The sequence below is a fragment of the Capricornis sumatraensis genome, chromosome 10, assembly GCF_032405125.1.
Source record: "Capricornis sumatraensis isolate serow.1 chromosome 10, serow.2, whole genome shotgun sequence".
NCBI classification, from domain to species: domain Eukaryota; kingdom Metazoa; phylum Chordata; class Mammalia; order Artiodactyla; family Bovidae; genus Capricornis; species Capricornis sumatraensis.
The window spans coordinates 40,854,284-40,873,172 of NC_091078.1; the positions used below are offsets into that span (position 1 = coordinate 40,854,284).

Consider the following 18,889-nt stretch of genomic DNA (forward strand, 5'->3'; position numbering starts at 1 on the left):
CAGATGTTCTTGGCTGGTGTATATATAAGCCTTTCCAATCCCCACAGCCCCACCCAATGTGAATCAACAGATGTGTACTAACAGGGACTAAGTGGAGAATGCCATAGATGGGTTTTTCAGCCTCAAAGGTTTACTTGAATCTGTCCTGTCGGCAGTCTTTCTCCTTCTACCATTTCACCCTTCACATTTTACTCTGTTCATCTGGAACAGCTCAGTTTTCCCAGTAGAATGTGCTGGACTGCTGCCAGACCTTAGTGTTCCTTCTCTCTGCAAGGCCCTTTCTCTCCATCCTGCTCTGGACTAATTTGACTTGCTCTAGAACACTCGGGTGTAGAATTTGTCTCCTCCATCTCCTGAAGCCCTGGGCTGGGCTGATTGTCCTTTCCAGTTCCCACAGCACTTAACTATTTTGAAATTAATCTGCTTTTGTTTCACTCCCCGATAGGTTGTACTACTCCTTGAGGCCATGGGCGGGCTATCATATATTTCATAGCACCAGAGCTTTGTATGGTTTTGGCACACAAAAAATGTTTCCTAAACATAATTTGTTAAATGATCTTGTATGAGAGTATAAATGTATATATTCAACATAATACACATTTTAAGTCATTTATAAATATTTATTAAATAATATTAACTTCATGCTTCAGAAGAATCGACCCTCATAAACACTCACTGAGATAGGCTAAAATGAAAAGGACTCAAACATTGCTGGTAGGAGTGTAAACTGGCAGGATTTACTGAAGCCAAACAGAAGGTACTTGATGACCCTGCATTTCCAGTCTGGGGATATGGTCAACAGAAACGAATAAGAATGTTCTTAGCAGCACTGTTCACAATGGCCAGCCCCAAACAGGAGATGATGCCAATGTTCATTAATATTAGAATGATAAACTGGCATATTCACACAAGTACTACAGAGCAATGAAAAGAATGAACTTCTGTTACCCATAGCAACAAAGATACGACTTCATGAAGTTCAAAAACAAGTAAACTAACTTGAGGTGACAGATGAAAACAGTGGTTACTTGGGGGCTGTGTGTGTTGACTAGAAGAGACACCCATGAGGACACCTTCTAGGGTAACTGAAATGCTAACTTCTAGTGATCACACAGAGAGGAACTCAGCTGCACCTATGTATGTAAAAGTCATGTTGCAACAAAGTTAGGAAAAAGAAAAAACTTATGAACTAAGGCCTTGAAAATATGCCAACAGGCTGGCGTTACAGCCATGAGACAACAAAGTAAATTTCATCAAACTATCTTTGTCCCTTAGTTGTAACATAAAAAAGAATATTTTTTAAAAGAAGAAATACTTTGCATAGGCAAAATGGTATTCCTAAATGGTTTCAACTTTGGCTTAAGGTTCATAATACTGTTTCCAGATGATGTTTCACTTGTACATAAACTAGGCAACTTTGTTATGTTACTTAGCATCTAAAATTTTGAGAAAACAGCTAAGCTCTGGCCTACAGAATTACAGTAGCTATTTGTTACTAGCGATATTCCAAAAGAAATTTATTTTACTATACTTATCTATAAGTAGATACTATAAGTATCAATATATAGAATACATATAATATCTATATAATATTTACTATAAATATGTTTACTATAAAATCTGCCACCTTTTAGTGAAACAGAAAAATAAATCTTTATAATATAGGAAATGTTAAAATTTGGAAGAAAAAAACCCAAAAACCGTGAGTACCCTAAAACAACTAGTTCGTAATTTGGTCAATATGTCTGACACTATGGATATTACCAGTTCTGGGGATGAATTTTAATATTAATAATGAAATATTCAATTTAACTAAATACCTGACAGAATTCCTCACTGAATGTTTTAAGAAAAATAAGTAAAAAGATTAACAGATTTAAATACTTTTAAAAGCCAGAAAGAAGTATCTAAATATTATACATGAATATATCCAGAAGAAATTCTGGGCTCCAGTGTACGTAAGACAAGAGTATATAGCACCTCTAGGCAAAATATTTTTTAATTACAATCTCATATATGTTTATATAAAGTAGAACATTTAATATTGATGAACTAGATTATAACCTGCAAATCTTATTAATCAGAAATTCCTGAGGCAATAAAGGCAGACACCAGAGGCCCATTCATTTTTCAGAGATTTGTTTCAGCTTTTGACTTGGGTGCTATCACGTTCAAGGCACCAGTCCAAGTGCTCATTAATCTGTGTCTCTGAAACCTCATCCTGACACACAGGACAGTGAACCACTCTGCTCTGACTAGATGAACTGCTGGGATTCTGAGCTGCAGCTGGAGGATGTGAACTACTCTTCAGATCATTACCACCACTCTGGGTTTGCTCTTTCTTGATAAAAAAGTTGTCAAAAAAAGTCTTGTCTACTAGCCTGGGTCGTTTACTTGGGAGTTTACCTTCAGGCCCACTTGCATCTTGGGGCGCAGTGACAGATGTCGACTCCATGGCTTTTAAGGAATTTCTTAGCGATATCTTAGAAGATGTAACCCTCCTTTGAGAACCGGAAGAGACTGACTTTGTAGTGCTGTCGCCCACTGTGAGACTCTTCGCTGGAGACCCACTCACACTTCTGAAAGCCTTGTTGCTGGCAACAGATACTTTAGAGAAGTAGTTGCTTAAGACATTTTGATGACTGGTACTGAGAACAGGGGATGCTACGGAAGTCTTTTTACTTGGACCATTCTGTTCAAATTTCACCTCAGTTTTAGAATGAGGTCTCAGGGCATTTGCTGAATTGTTTTGACTTAAAGGCTCTTGAGTTTCATTAATAGCATGTGAAGTGATACATTTCCCAGATGAAAAATTGCTGGTTTCCCCTAGGACATAACCTTTCCCAGTAAAGGGGATTAACAGCTGTTTCTCCCCTCTGTTCAGTTTGTCTGCAAAAGAAGCAAGATTTTTCCTTGATTCAAAATTTATACCGTAACAAGTATTAAGCTAATGGATAGTTTTTCCAAGTGAAGGAATACTGTTTTGTTCTAACTTAGAACTATACTGTAATTCTCTATTAACAGGAGGACAACCTTCAGCAGTCAGAAAGCTCTGATACTGAGAACACATAAAGGACAAAAACACCCTCTCTTCAAAACAAAACACAAAATACCATCTCATACTAGATAAGCAGTTCAATCATGCAAATATCAATAGCAGAATAACTTTTATCAAGAAAACTGCCTTTAGGACTCTTAACCACGTCCCAGATGGGGAAAATCTGCTACTGCATTATCTTCCCAGCTTACAAAACAGGATATAATCTTTCGACATAAATTCTTCTATAGCTTCTCAACTTAGTAAATGTTTCAGATTTGAGAAAGCTCATGTCCATGAATCCTTATCACATAATCAACAACTTCCCAAGGGAAGAAACATTAACCTGGTTACCCCTTCAAAGGGCAGTAACTCTGAACTGCAGAGGAAAGGGGTAAATCTTGAAATGTTAGCTATACATGCCATATCCTTTTCCCATTCTTCTAATGAAAATACATACATCAACAGAAGTTGCTTGGATAGACTCCAACTGATAGGAAGGGGTGTAGCTAGGACTTACATTCCGGGCATTGTTATTTGAATTACTGTTTTTACCTTGACAATCTTTTTTTTTGCCTTCTGTTTCCTAATGACCCAGTGAGTCAGGAGAGGGAAAGGGACTTTACCCTTAAATTTTAGCAGTGGAAACTATTCCCACTTTTTCTCACATGTATATAGAGCAAAATATATTTTTCGACCACTGTTTTATGGACAATGGGATTTTTTTTCCACTTTAAATCCATACTTGAAAACACCTACACAAGAAACACTCTTTAAGCTTTATCTTTTTTTTCTTCAAAAAATGTTGCTAAGGGTTTTCTAACGAGAAAAATAATAAAATTAAAAAAAAATTAAAATGGGCTTTGGTTGAAACCAAGTTTCTTGTTTTGCCTTTTTTTCCTTTGAACAAATTAATTAAAGCTTTATCTTAATGCCAGTTCTCCGAAGTGTCCTTCAGAGAACTAGCCACGGTAGTGGAAAAGTAGGAAGACTATAGGCAGACTTACCTTTATTCTCTGCTTCTGATCCTGGCTGCTTTCTCAGTTTTGTCTTTCCTTTGCCCTTTTTAGAGTAGTTCTCTGGTTCCTTGATTTTGATGTAAGTGCCTCCACAGGTTTTCTGGTGTTCAGCCCACCAGTAGTCATGGGCGGAGGGGGCCCTGTTGGTGGCACGCTTCACATAGCCGTAATATGGCTTACTGTTCTGACACGGCCCATTGCAGCGCCACCAGTGTCGACGGTACTCATCCACCTCTTCGTGGAAAGTATGGTACACCTGGGCCGAGACAAAGTTCTTAGCATTGTGTAGGCAACTTAACAATTTTAAGAAAATATATGTAATAAATAAGCAGCCTCCCACAACTTCCTTTTTTTAAACTTTCCAACTTCTCAAGGGTTTTCTGGAGTTATGTTTTGGGAAAGATAGTAACTATAGCTTCTCTTCAAAAGTTCATTTTAATGGGAATCAGCAGATTCCCATAATTTAGTGCTACATAAACTATGTAAAGATAGAAAAATGTGAGACTAGAAGACAACAAAAAGCTTCTATACATGCTAAAAGTCTTAGAAACCCACTTTCTAAACGATGAAAAAGTAGGATAAAGATTTTATATAATGCCATAATCAGTAAGAACTGTTCCCACTGCTTAGGTTGAAATTTCCCCTATAGGTAACCATACCAAAGGATTCCGAAGGACTCTTCCCTATCAACGCTGGGCCCACACACAAGCACCTGGTCTCAGGCTGCCTCTGCCAAATCCATTCTCCACGTTCGCCCAGCTCTGCTCATTTCCTCACAACAAGCTTTCTGGGGTACCATTTTATCTGTTTATAGGTGAAAAGCTCTCCCGGGTTTGAATGTTTTCATCCTTGTATCCCTAGTGGTTATTACCAGCTTGGCATAAGGAAGGTGCTCAGTAAGTGTTTGCTGATTGAGTGAATGAGAAACTTCACTGAGACAAATTCTCTTTAAATGTGTTTTTCAGTCCTTGAACAGGATCTGTTTCACCCTCTAGATGAAATCTTATTACTTATAACCTAAGCAGCAGACAGAGTTCAGGCTGAAAGGAAGGTGAGCCCTCCCACATGGTGGCAACTGAGGCTGGCACGGCACCATTTTACAGATGATACTTCCAAATGACTGAGGAACTTTTCCTCCTGTCCTCTCAGTGGAATGTTATTAGTTATATAAGGTAAGGGGCAACAGCAGCATGAGTTTTGTTTAAGCTCTTAATAAATTTCCCTTGTGGGAAACAATACTAAGCTTTCTGTAACTCTACAGATATTCACTCTCTCTCTACTATAAGCAAACAAATTCTATAGTTTGGCAAGCATGCAAATTACAGTAAGTGCAAAGAGACTGGAGGACAGAGGTTTGGGAGCAAGGAGGCTTGTAAGATCCTGCCTTCTCTCTTATGTTGAGAACACCTCACTTAGTAATTCAGTGGTAAAAAAGACAGGGAATTGGATCTATTCTGATTCCAACTTCTATAATTCCTATAGCCTATTCCTTCTATAATTCCTATAGGCTGTAACTTTAACAATGTAGTTAACTAAAAACTGTCCTCAATGTGGATGCCTCATGGAGTCTGCTGTAACAGAATGTAACCTGGGAAAGCAAGGGCTGTCTACCTGATAAAACCTCCTAAATTCTCTTCCAACTGAACAACAGGAAGTACACTAGAATTCTGCTTAAAGTGTAAAAGTCTTTTATACTAGCAACTGCCTAATTCCTTTGCTAATCTGGATTTTATGTGACTGTGTTAAAGCAAGCCACTTATCTGATGTTAAAGGAACTCAGTCCAGTAATGAAATGAGCTCTCTAGAAAATTAAACTGACAGCTAGAAAATAATACATGGAGGGTGAGTACTCTCCCTTTCCATCACACTGGCTTGTACTGCTTTTTAAAATAAGGAAATTTCTAAACACTAAACACACCAAGGCATTTAATCTCTGTAGGAATTAATATTTGTTTTGGTTCAGTGAAATTCAGTACTTGCTAAGTGATCTAACCAGTCCATTCTAAAGATCAGTCCTGGGTGTTCACTGGAAGGACTGATACTAAAGCTGAAACTCCAATACTCTGGCCACCTCATGTGAAGAGTTGACTCACTGGAAGACTGATGCTGGGAGGGACTGGGGGCAGGAGGAGGGGATGACAGAGGATGAGATGGCTGGATGGCATCACTGACTTGATGGACATGAGTTTGGGTGAACTCCAGGACCTGGTGATGGACAGGGAGGCCTGGCCACTCCCGTACTCTTACCTGGAAAATCCCATGGATGGAGGAGCCTGGTAGGCTACAGTCCATGGGGTCGCTAAGAGTCGGACAAGACTGAGTGACTTCACTTTCACTTTTCACTTTCATATATTGGAGAAGGAAATGGCAACCCACTCCAGTGTTCTTGCCTGGAGAATCCCAGGGACGGGGGAGCCTGGTGGGCTGCCGTCTATGGGGTTGCACAGAGTCGGACACAACTGAAGCGACTTAGCAGCAGCAGGGAGGCCTGGCGTGCTATGATTCATGGGGCCGCAAAGAGTTGGACACGATAGATGGGCAAACAGTGGAAACAGTGTCAAACTTTATTTTTGGGGGCTCCAAAATCACTGCAGATGGTGCCTGCAGCCATGAAATTAAAAGACACGTACTCCTTGGAAGAAAAGTTATGACCAACCTAGACAGCATATTCAAAAGCAGAGACATTACTTGCCGACTAAGGTCTGTCTAGTCAAGGCTATGGTTTTTCCAGTAGCCATGTATGGATGTGAGAGTTGGACTGTGAAGAAGGCTGAGCGCCGAAGAATTGATGCTTTTGAACTGTGGTATTGGAGAAGACTCTTGAGAGTCCCTTGGACTGCAAGGAGATCCAACCAGTCCATTCTGAAGATCAGCCCTGGGATTTCTTTGGAAGGAATGATGCTAAAGCTAAAACTCCAATACTTTGGCCACCTCATGCGAAGAACTGACTCATTGGAAAAGACTCTGATGCTGGGAGGGATTGGGGGCAGGAGGAGAAGGGGACGACAGAGGATGAGATGGTTGGATGGCATCACTGACTCGATGGACATGAGTCTGAGTGAACTCTGGGAGTTGGTAATGGACAGGGAGGCCTGGCGTGCTGCGATTCATGGGGTCGCAAAGAGTCAGACATGACTGAGCAACTGAATTGAACTGAACTGAGCAACTGAACTGAAGTGCTTGTAGAGGCACTATGTTATACATCTTGTTCAGGTGTGTATGAAGATACACAAGTGTGTATAAAGATAGGTAAGAGCCACCCTACTGGGGTATGAAAGTAGAATATAACATTGTAAAAGGTTACATATCTGCTGAGGAGGTTAAAAGGAGGCAGAAGTTATATCCCACTGTAAAGATGAAGATCATTTTGACAGAAAATAGAAGAGGCACATTTTAGGGAGAGAATATACGAGGAAAGGCAGAGATGAAAAGTTCCGTCAGAAACAAGCAGGGGAATTGTGGAAAGTAAGAAAAAAGGAACAGTAAGGTTACTGGATAAAATGAATGTATAAAAACAAAGACAACTAATATTTAATTAGTACCCAAACTGTACTAAAATGTTTTTGCTTGCATTTTCTCTAACCCTCACAAGGATCCAATAGCCTAAGTATTGTTATCATTCTCCTTTTACATGTGAGTAAACCAAAGCATGACAGAGTTTACGTAGGTCCCACAATCAGTGGCACCAGCATCAGGATGTAGGCAACCTGACTCTTCCTGCTTTCTGACCCCAGGCTCTGCTACCTCCCACATTATGCAGAAATGAGTCAAAGTCTTCTGATGAAGGGAGTAACATACAATAGCAGCAGAATATAGGACAGATTGAAGGAAGAGACAAAGAGGAAACGTAATTAGGAGATGTTAGTAATAATCCAGAAGAGAGGTACTCAGGCCTGCAATAACTCTCCACAAGCTGCTCCCAGAGGTCAGAGGTCTCAGGGATGTCACTATAACTGCTGTCTTACACTATGGGGTCCCAGATAAGCCAGTCTGCTTCTTTGGGCCCCTCACTTGCCCTGGGAAATCCTCAAACACAGTATTTGTTTCTACCCAGTTCTCTATTTTTAATTAAATCCCAGGAAATACTGAATAAATAACTACTAAATATCATAAATGTGTATGGTTTTATATACCGTTATATTGGCTCCTGTCAGACGATTGATGCGATGCATATGCTTACAAAACTCTGGACCATGCCCTTCCCGATCTTTATCATTATTAGTGACAAATAAATAGGCATGTATCATTTCATGCAAGAGGGTCTGAAACAAAAAACAATCACACTAATTTGTTATGGAGCTTCTGAAAATAAAAATGCATTTTCTGACTCTACCTGGAGTCTTAACCTTTGGATCACAGGCTCCTTTCAGATACTGACAGAAGTCATGAACCATCTTTCTAGAAAAATTATATAAGCACACATTCACAAAACTTTACATATAATATCCACAGTCCTGTAGATCCCAGGTTAATTCCCTGTTCCAAGGAAGCCTTTTTAATTATTAACCAAAATCCAGTAGAAAGGACTGATAAATTCAGCTACATGAAAATTTTAAAATTCTGTATGGGGAAAAAAATGTTATCAGTAAAGTGAAAAAAACAAACTCAGGAAAATATATGTGCAACCATCTTACAGGCTATTAACTCCTAAATTATAAAGCACTCCTAAAAATCAACAGGAAAATGATCAACAATCTGATTTTAAAACAGGCAAATGTCATGGACAGGTCACAGAAAATGAAATATAAATGATCCATAAACATATGAAAAAATGCTCAATTTCATTTTTAAAAACAGATATGCGAGTTATTACATAAGTATACAACTTCTTGCTTATTGAGACTGGTGAAACTAAAGTTTGACACTATTAGTAAAGCTAAGGGAAAATAAGCATTCCCATATATCACTGATTGCTGCTGTTGTTGTTTAGTCACTAAGTCACGTCTGACTCTGCAACCCCATGGACTGCAGCCCGCCATGCTCCACTGTCTATGGGATTTCCCAGGCAAGAATACTAGAGTGGGTTGCCATTTCCTCCTCCAGGGGATCTTCCTAACCCCAGTTGAACCCCAGTTTTTTGCACTGACAAGCAGATTCTTTACCCAAATCTGGTAGATTTAGCCAGATTTAGCCAGAATCTGGCTCAGTAGCCACCAGAGATCACTGGTAGGAATGCAAAATAGTACAACCCTTGTGGAAAATTTGGTAACATCTAACATATTTACAAACACATTTATTGCTGGACTCAGCAACACCTAGACTAAAATGAAAGGCCATGTGAATGAGGTATTTCATTGTGGCATTCCTTACAATAGTGAAAGGGCCTCATTGAAAGAACTATGGTACAGCCACATAATGGAATTCTATGTAGCCATAAAAAAGAATGAAAAGTATCTCTATGAAATATATGGAGGACACTATAGAACGTATTGTTTTAACGAAAAAGGCAAGGTACAAAAGAGTGTACTCAGCATTTTATATAAGAAATATGCTGTGTGGTGGGGAGTAGATAAGAGTGGATATAAACACTGGCAAAAGAGAATGATAGGAAAAAAACTAGTAACAACAGTATCCTTTATAGGTGAAAAGGTCAGAATAGAGGCATGGGGGAGACCAAGATTTCTCTGTGTATAGTCTTCTGTAGTTTGAGGATTTTAAATCATGTAAAATTTTAAAACAAACAATAAAACTTCCTGCTCATTCCATACCAAGGATGGAATAGTTTAGGTATAAAGTTTACAAAAGCATTTATGGCTGATATTTCATAATCTATTCTAAAAAATGTGAGTACAAAAGTGAAAATTATAAAGGTCCTCAAAAGTGTAGCTTTTTTCATAATCCTCCATAATTTTTTTTTAAATTTTCATCAGAAGAACTAGATTGGCATTAATGAATTTTAGTTGTATAGAATTATATGAATAGAGAAATGCAAGAATCAAACATTTACCAACTCTCATCTTTTCAAGACAATACCACTCTATTGAGACTCAAATTCAAAGATCATTCTACATTTCAGATGTTTTTCAACATTCTAAAATAATGACAACTATTCTCATTAAAGAGAAACAACTTAGGTTCCTGATTTTTGGTTCAATTCAAACACGTCTTGAAAATGGTACATGGCATTATGCTGAACATTTCCATTTTTATTTATCTACCATTTCCCACATTTAGGCTCTATCTATACATCATTGTCCCCAAAACACCTCAATTTCCCACCACTGTTCTATATCTGGTCAAAAATAACTACTTCTAGACCTAAATATGCCATAAGCCTAGTGGCCTCACCTTTGTCCACAGCATACCCATTCCTTCTGCCAAAAGTAGTCTCCTCTACCATTTCTACATGTCAGAATTCAATTCTGTCCTGTTAGGCTCGCCTCCTGAAAAAGGAAATGGCAACCCACTCCAGTGTTCTTGTCTGGGAAATCCCGTGGACAGAGGAGCCTGGAGGGCTGCAGTCACAAAGAGCTGGACATGACTTAGCAACTAAACATCAAAAACAAACATCAAAAGCAAATCCTAAAATAACTAAATTAGTCTGGCACACAGTAGGTACTCAATACAGTGAGTGGTAGGTGTTGCTGATGTTAGCAGTAATGAAATCCACATCTGTTAAAACTTTTCTTGACCTCCTTAACCAGTTTAAATTTTTTCCTTTTCTGAATCCTATTCATTATAATTTAGGCAGCTACTTCAAATACAGGCCAGTCCCTCTATTCTTCCTCTATCCATCTTACTCCTGATTTCACATTATAACTTTCTGCCAACAGCAAATGCTCACTTGAAGCATGACCACATAGTTCCCATTTTCTTCTTGCCTATTACCTTAAGAAAAAAATCATTCATGTGTTATTTAAACCAACATTGTTTATGCAACAAATTCAATTTTCAGTTAGTGCTGTTCCCATTAGCGCTCCTTGTAAGGTTGATTTGGTTAATCATATCGTTTAATTTTTTAAAATGCTTTACTGTTTTTTTCCTGCTTCTTCACTGAATTACTAACAAAATTGTGTTTTTACCTACAACTATGACTGTAGATTGCTTATTTCTCTTATTCATTTCTCTTATTCATTGCTTATTTCTCTTATTCTCTTATTCATTTCTGCTGATTGATGCTTCATGTTTAAAGCTTAAAGCTATGCTATTACTTTTAGGGTCATTATGTGTCTGTATTTAATAGGTTATTTTATCATTTTAAAATGTCTCCCTTTGTTCTATTAAAACTTCTTCCCTTAAAATCTTTATATTAATACTAGATAGCCATAACAATTTTCTGTTGTCTAATATTTGGAAGATATGCTTTTTCTCATCCTTTTATATTTAATATATGTGTGTCTTTGTTTTAATCACATCTCGGTTAATGTCATATGCCATTCCATGTCTTTAACTGGAATGTTTAGTCCATTTACATTTAATATAATAACTGATATTGTTTTTATGTCCACTTTTCTATTTCATCTGGGCTTTGTCCCTTTATTAGTTTCTTTTTTATTATTTCTGTTGTACTACTTTAACATTTAGTAGCTATTTTTTAAAAAGTTGTGATTTTAAAAAAATGTAATCAAATTTACCATCTTAACTATTTTAAGTGTACAGTTCAGTAGTGCTAAGTACATTCACATTTTTGTGAAACCACTACTTTTTGTTATCCTTACACAGCATATTTCTAGGCATGTTTTAACTTATTTCCCATCCAACCTCTACCACCTATGCTCTCGTGCATACATTTCAAATGATACAACTGAAGCAAGATAACTCACACCAGGTATATCTTGAGGATTTTCAGGCAACTACTGGACTCAACTAAACACAGTTGTGGGCTCCTACTGCTTCATTCAGCTATTAGAAGTGATCACCATCTCCAGATATGAAGTGTGCCCTCACACTGGTTTGTTCTGCCAGCTCAGCTATATGTCATGGGAGGACACCATGGTGGCTGAACAGAAGAGAATCAAAATTTGCGTGTATCAATAAAAGATCTGGATCTTAACTTTCTGGCTGCTTCTAAACCAACTACTTTGTCTATCTGAACCTTATCTTATTTATAAAAATAAGGATAACACATACTGAACATAAACAGGACTGTTGTAAAAATCAAAGTAGCTAACATACCTGAAAGCCTCCAACTTTGAAACGCTGTAAGAATATAAGGTAATCATTATTTGCCCCACAATAAAAGTTTGCAGTGAGGGAAAACTGATTTTTTTCCCTCACATGTACAGGTTAATTTACAGCAGTCTAATAATAACTGTTTCTAAATTACTGAGCTAAGAATCAGATTTATGCAAAGAATACCTCCACAAGATCTTTTCTTGGTCTCAGCTTTAAAAGGGGTTCACTGAGACGGATGGAACACATTCCACCCCTCCCTTCATAGCTGCATATCCCAGCACACCTGGAAAACACCACCACAAAAATTGTTAATCACCAAATATACACAAAAGGAAAATAGAAATGAAAGAGCAAAATCCTTCACTGTTCTTGGACAGTTCAGACTGAGAGAACTCTATGAAGAATGGCTTTCTTGAGAGTATACCCACTTTGTTGGGAGATATTTGTATTTCATCCGAGTAGTGGCTTCCCTTACCAGGCTATAACAGCTTGAAGAAGATAATTCTATTTTGCTGCTTCCTGTCTCCTCCCTACAAGCTATGCTCAATCAGTTGTAGTGCTAACGGCCAGATCTCCATTAGCATATGCCCAAAATTATAATTGAATCCTATATGAAAGAGATCGATACTTTAAACACACAACTTTGTATCATTTCTTCTCTTATTTTAGATGCTTTGTATCAATTCAAAAACAAGTACAGTGGTACACAACGACTTCTTAGACTTACTTGTTAACTCCGTTCATATACCGGGGTACATTACCTCAAATCAGAATTTCTCAAACCTGGAGTGTCAGAAAAGGTTCCTTTTATAGGCATCCCTTTAGATCCCCTGGATCCAGAAATATGGGAACATAAGCCCCTTTCCTACTCAAGACTCCCGAGCTCACTGCTAAGTACACCACACAGTGTGTCCCTGGCACTCTCTCTTGGGGCAGATTCTGGCTGTTTCTCTCATCTGGGTCCTAAAGCACACTCATAAGACAAATCAGAAAAGCGTTAACTCGCTTTTTAGTAACCGTTAAGGGCTTTGGACTGTGCTGTGTGCTTAGTCACTCAGTTGTGTCCGACTCTGAGACCCCACGGACTGTATGCAGCCCGCCAGGCTCCTCTGTCCATGGGATTCTCCAGGCAAGAATACTGGAATGGATTGCCATGCCCTCCTGCATGGGATCTTCCAGACCTAGGGATCAAACAGGGGTCCCAGGTCTTAGGCGGATTCTTTAACGTCTGAGCCACCAGGGAAGCCCTTTCTAGTGAAGTGAGATTCAAAGAAACACACTTTTCTCTCACTGCACCCCTTACAAGTCAAACCGTCGCGGGATGGGCCACGGGGCTTTCTTAAAGTCGTTTAAAGTGAGAAGGGAAGGGGCTGGAAGGAAGATAATCCCTGTGGGGCCGCCTGCCCCAAATCCAGAGCCCGAGCTAACGCCGCCAAAACCGCGAGGGGAGACAGAAGGGCCGCCGGTGGCCCCGTCCCCGGTGGGGCTCGCGACTCACAGCGTCATCCGCACGCTCCACTTCACCTCGACCGCCTCCAGTTGGCCCCAGAAGAAACGGTCGTTGAACAGAACAAACAGGGCCTGTAAGTCAGGGGTGGGGTCCACCAACTCCCAGGACGCGTCCACCAGCGACAGGGGCTCCTGGGCCGGTTCGCGCTCCGAGACCTGCAAGTTCCACTCCTCCTGAAGCTGTAGTGCCAAAACCAGGTCCTCATCCATAGCCGCTGAGATCCAGAGTGAGTGACTCCACGTCCTGGGGGGTCTGAGGGCCCGGTCGCGCGCCTAGGAGATACCGGCTTTCTGGTCAGTTCGCCGATCTCGCGAGACTCAGGGAAAACGGGCTCGAGAACGAGAGCTTAGCTTGTCCCAAACGCCGAAGTCAAGATTCTGGGCCTTAAAAAAAAAAAGAACTAAGCGTGACACCACCTAGTGGGCTCAAAACTAGAGTTGAAGGTTTCAGATACCTGGTTACCGGTCTTCACGGGTCGCGAGTAACGTCAAACACCAACGACACACTCCGCCCATGCGTAGCACGTATTAGTACCTATATCGCTCTGCCCCGCCCTCCCTTCACTTCCGCAATAGCTTCTCCAGCGCCGGAGCCCTAGGCCCCTGAAGTTCCTGCGCAGGCGCATCGTCGGCACTCGGCCCCTTGCGCAGGCGCAGTGACTGAAGTTCAGACCCGGGCGCAGGCGTATTCGTCTCTCTTCCATCCGGCTTCCTTAGCCCTGGAGGTTGTCCCGGCTTGGGTGGGCCTCCACAGCGGCGGCACCGGCCACGGCGGTAGTGACAGGGGCTGCGTGAGCCCGGGCGGCAATGGCGATGGCGATGTCAGACAGTGGGGCGAGCCGCCTGAGGCGGCAGCTCGAGTCGGGCGGCTTCGAGGCGCGGCTGTACGTGAAGCAGCTCTCACAGCAGTCGGACGGGGACCGGGACTTGCAGGAGCACCGACAGCGCATCCAGGCGCTGGCGGAGGAGACGGCGCAGAACCTGAAGCGCAACGTCTACCAGAACTACCGGCAGTTCATAGAGACGGCCCGTGAGATCTCCTACCTGGAGAGCGAGATGTATCAGCTCAGCCACCTGCTGACGGAGCAGAAGAGCAGCCTGGAGAGCATCCCGCTTACCCTGCTGCCCGCTGCCGCTGCCGCGGGCGCCGCCGCCGCCTCTGGAGGGGAGGAGGGAGGAGGTGGCGCGGGAGGCCGCGACCAGCTCCGGGGCCAGACCGGCTTTTTCCCCAGCCCCGGGGGCGCCTCCCGGGACGGTTCTGGGCCAGGCGAGGAAGGAAAGCAGCGAACCCTCACCACCCTGCTTGAGAAAGTGGAAGGCTGCAGGCACCTGCTGGAGACGCCGGGACAGTACCTAGTGTACAATGGTGACCTGGTGGAATACGAGGCGGACCACATGGCCCAGCTCCAGCGGGTGCACGGCTTTCTTATGAACGATTGTTTGCTGGTGGCCACCTGGCTGCCACAGCGGCGGGGAATGTATCGCTACAACGCCCTCTATCCCCTGGATGGTTTGGCTGTGGTCAATGTCAAGGACAACCCACCCATGAAGGACATGTTCAAGCTGTTAATGTTTCCCGAGAGCCGTATTTTTCAGGCAGAAAATGCAAAAATCAAACGGGAGTGGCTGGAAGTGCTGGAGGAAACCAAGAGGGCCCTCAGTGAAAAAAGACGCAGGGAACAGGAGGAGGCAGCGGCCCCTCGTGGGCCACCCCAAGTGACCCCCAAGGGCAGTAACCCGTTTGAGGACGAAGACGACGACGAACCAGCTGTTCCCGAGATAGAAGAAGAGAAGGTGGACCTCTCAATGGAATGGATCCAAGAATTGCCTGAAGACCTGGATGTCTGTATTGCCCAGAGGGACTTTGAAGGTGCCGTTGACCTCCTGGATAAATTGAACCATTACCTAGAAGACAAGCCCAGCCCACCTCCTGTAAAAGAACTAAGGGCGAGAGTGGATGAGCGTGTCCGCCAGCTCACCGAGGTACTAGTTTTTGAACTCTCCCCGGATCGGTCCCTGAGAGGTGGTCCCAAGGCGACCCGCAGGGCAGTTTCTCAACTAATCCGGCTTGGCCAGTGCACGAAGGCTTGTGAGCTGTTTTTGAGAAACAGGGCGGCAGCTGTGCACGCTGCAATACGCCAGCTTCGCATTGAAGGGGCCACCTTACTCTACATTCATAAGTTGTGCCACGTCTTCTTTACCAGCCTTCTGGAGACGGCCAGGGAATTTGAGACCGACTTTGCAGGCACCGACAGTGGCTGCTACTCTGCCTTTGTCGTCTGGGCGAGGTCAGCCATGGGCATGTTCGTGGATGCTTTCAGCAAGCAGGTGTTCGACAGTAAGGAGAGCCTCTCCACCGCAGCCGAGTGCGTCAGAGTGGCGAAGGAGCATTGTCAGCAGCTGGGCGACATCGGACTCGACCTCACCTTCATTGTCCACGCCCTTCTGGTGAAGGACATCCAAGGAGCCTTGCATAGTTACAAAGAAATCATCATCGAAGCCACTAAGCATCGCAACTCCGAGGAGATGTGGAGGAGGATGAACTTGATGACTCCAGAGGCCCTGGGGAAACTCAAAGAGGAAATGAAGAGCTGTGGGGTGAGTAACTTTGAGCAGTACACCGGGGATGACTGCTGGGTGAACCTGAGTTACACGGTGGTTGCGTTCACCAAGCAGACCATGGGCTTCTTAGAAGAGGCACTGAAGCTGTATTTCCCAGAGCTGCACATGGTGCTTTTGGAGAGCCTGGTGGAAATCATTCTGGTTGCTGTTCAGCATGTGGATTACAGCCTTCGGTGTGAGCAAGATCCAGAGAAGAAGGCTTTTATCAGACAGAACGCATCCTTTCTGTATGAAACAGTCCTCCCCGTGGTGGAAAAAAGGTTTGAGGAGGGTGTGGGGAAACCTGCCAAGCAACTCCAGGACCTGAGAAATGCCTCCAGACTGATTCGAGTGAATCCCGAAAGTACAACGTCAGTGGTCTGACACCTGGACCTGTTTATGTGTAGCCGTATAGATTGCTTATATATTATTTATATTTATATTAAGTTGTATTAGCATATTCTTTATACTCTCAAACACATCTTAAAAATAAAAGATGCTCTCTCAGAAATGCAAAATCAAAAGAAAGAAAAAAAAATGTTAAGCTCATACAACAAAAACAGTGGAATTACTAAAATAACTAATATGCCTTCCTTTTAAGTTATGCTAACTCTCTAGTGAATATATTGTCACAGTATAGCATTTCAGCTTATCCTTTGACTCAACACACTTGCTCACAGTATAGATTATGCGGCGCAGATAGAACAGTACCTGTAAATACACAGAGTATGTGGCGAAAGTCTCCCAGTTCACTGAAATGTTAGGTTTCTGAAAGGATACAGTGCCATATAAAACACCCTGCTTCATATTCTTCTGGACCGTAAAATGTGTTTGAACAATTTGGGGCAGTGGAAGGAGTTGAGAAAATTGGCTTTAGGGTAAACTTTGGTCAACAGAATTCCTTCATGAAAGTAGCTAGTGTGTGGAGTCTAATACTAGAGTCCTTATAGTTCACAAGAAGAAGCTTTTGTAAACACAGTTTAGCAAGCATTTACAACCTGATTTAAATGGTTCATTAGTTGTAGCTGCTAGTTAGCAGCTTGATAACACTTGATTTGGGTGCATTTACTTGAAAATCTAAAGAACTGTGTTAAAAATTTTTTTTGTACATATTTCTGAGTTGTCTGAAGTTCCAGCTGGAGCTTTTTTCCTTGTCATGTTAAGAATAATAAAGATAACAAGACACATTGTTAAGATAACCCACTTTTAGTGTGGGTTACATAAAGTGACTCAGACTTCATGCAAATGAGAGAAAAGTTTTCATTGAAATACTTACTTGGATTTCAAGGTCTGGGTGATTAGGAAATTAGGGAAAATTGTATGCAGACCCCATAGCATTCTCAAGTGTGACTGCTTTGAGCAGAGATTTGTTTTTTGTGGCTAAGAGGGAAACAGAAAAGTACCCATTAAACTATTGTATCTATTGTATATTGATTATATGGCCTTCCTCATACTTGGAGAGACACTGCTAAGACCCGTTTTCCCCCAGCTTCTAGTTATCATTCTTGTCCATAAGTGTCATTTCTGATGTCAATGACTTCAAAAGGTCGTTTCTTTTATCTGAATGAAAATAGTGGTATTAAGACTGTGGAAATTATGTAAAACCTGCAATAGTTTCTAATAGCAGCTGAGGGTTGTAAAGCTCCTTGACGTTAATTACTCATATGCCAGACAAACCTCTTATTTTCTGTTTAGCTGTGCATATTTGAAAGGTTGAAAATCATTTTTTTTAACTAAATTTTTTCACATAACTTTAGCATTTTCTAGATAATAACCATGACTGGATATTTCAGTTGATCAAAAACAGTTGTAACCTGCCTTTTGTTTTTTTTTAAGATCACTGGAAACTTGAATTTGATAAAAATTTTATGCCACTTGAAGTTTCTAAAATTATATTGTATGAAACATGTATTGTGTAAATATTTGATGCTGGGTTCATGAAATGATACTTCTGAAATCAAAACTTCTCTTACGGCATGAAGTTGCAGAAACCTCAGTGTGTATACTCAGATATTCAAATAGTTGCCTCCATAGAATTGTCTGCTTTTTAAAACTGGAAGTACAGACTTTTCTTCTGGTAAAAGTTGTGTGTTCCTCAAAGTTGTAGCAGGAGGAAGTATGCTGTTGGAGAATCAGTTAGTGTGGGACAAGTTGATTAAAGAGCGTCGATGTTGCAACGTGCCTTTGTGCCAAGACAGCAGTTTCACTGCATTCCTCCAAGTGGGGTCAGAGCTCTAGTTCTTTAATTCGACTCCAAAACAAGGTCTAAAAATTGAATGCAGTTAGAGATTGCTCCCAAATCTAGTACATACTGTATTATACCACTTACGTGTTGATTGCCTTTTCTCAATTGCTTCAAACATAACACTGTCACTTGAGCTTGAAATCAGACTTGAATGAATTAATTACTGTTGAAAAAAGACGCCCTGTGGAATTAAGTCTCTCTTTGATTAAAGCCTCATTACACTTAAGTGCTGAAAACTCATTTATTTTTGTTTCAGATACTACCTATAGTTGTTATCAGCACTAGTATTCTGCAGTTTGCTTTCCTGGGATTGGGAATTCAGGACTTGACATGTAATATAAAATCAGTATGTGTATGTTTTGC

General features: G+C 41.4%; 2 protein-coding genes across 2 annotated transcripts; one reads left to right on the forward strand and one right to left on the reverse strand.

The window, feature by feature from the left end:
• Positions 1-690: 690 nt before the first annotated feature.
• SPRTN (SprT-like N-terminal domain) lies at positions 691-14,213 on the reverse strand. The gene is made up of 6 exons (XM_068982339.1): positions 14,136-14,213; positions 13,670-14,064; positions 12,355-12,454; positions 8,190-8,318; positions 4,045-4,312; positions 691-2,889 (listed from the first exon to the last, which is right to left on the reverse strand). The coding sequence occupies exons 2-6, from the start codon at positions 13,888-13,890 to the stop codon at positions 2,144-2,146; spliced, it is 1,464 nt and encodes a 487-aa protein (XP_068838440.1). The 5' UTR covers positions 13,891-14,064; positions 14,136-14,213; the 3' UTR covers positions 691-2,143.
• Positions 14,214-14,412: 199 nt separating this feature from the next.
• EXOC8 (exocyst complex component 8) lies at positions 14,413-17,079 on the forward strand. Its single transcript, XM_068982884.1, has one exon. The coding sequence runs from the start codon at positions 14,488-14,490 to the stop codon at positions 16,663-16,665; it is 2,178 nt and encodes a 725-aa protein (XP_068838985.1). The 5' UTR covers positions 14,413-14,487; the 3' UTR covers positions 16,666-17,079.
• Positions 17,080-18,889: the final 1,810 nt, after the last annotated feature.

What these genes read in the sequence shown, in the direction of transcription:
- EXOC8 (XM_068982884.1), top strand. Translation starts at nt 14,488, where the DNA reads ATGGCGATGGCGATGTCAGACAGTGGGGCGAGCCGCCTGAGGCGGCAG.
- SPRTN (XM_068982339.1), bottom strand. Translation starts at nt 13,890, where the DNA reads ATGGATGAGGACCTGGTTTTGGCACTACAGCTTCAGGAGGAGTGGAAC. An exon ending in TGACAGGAGCCAATATAACG is followed by an intron (nt 4,313 to 8,189) that starts GTATATAAAACC and finishes GTCTCGGCCCAG; the next exon opens with GTGTACCATACTTTCCACGA. An exon ending in ATCAGAAGCAGAGAATAAAG is followed by an intron (nt 2,890 to 4,044) that starts GTAAGTCTGCCT and finishes CTTCTTTTGCAG; the next exon opens with ACAAACTGAACAGAGGGGAG.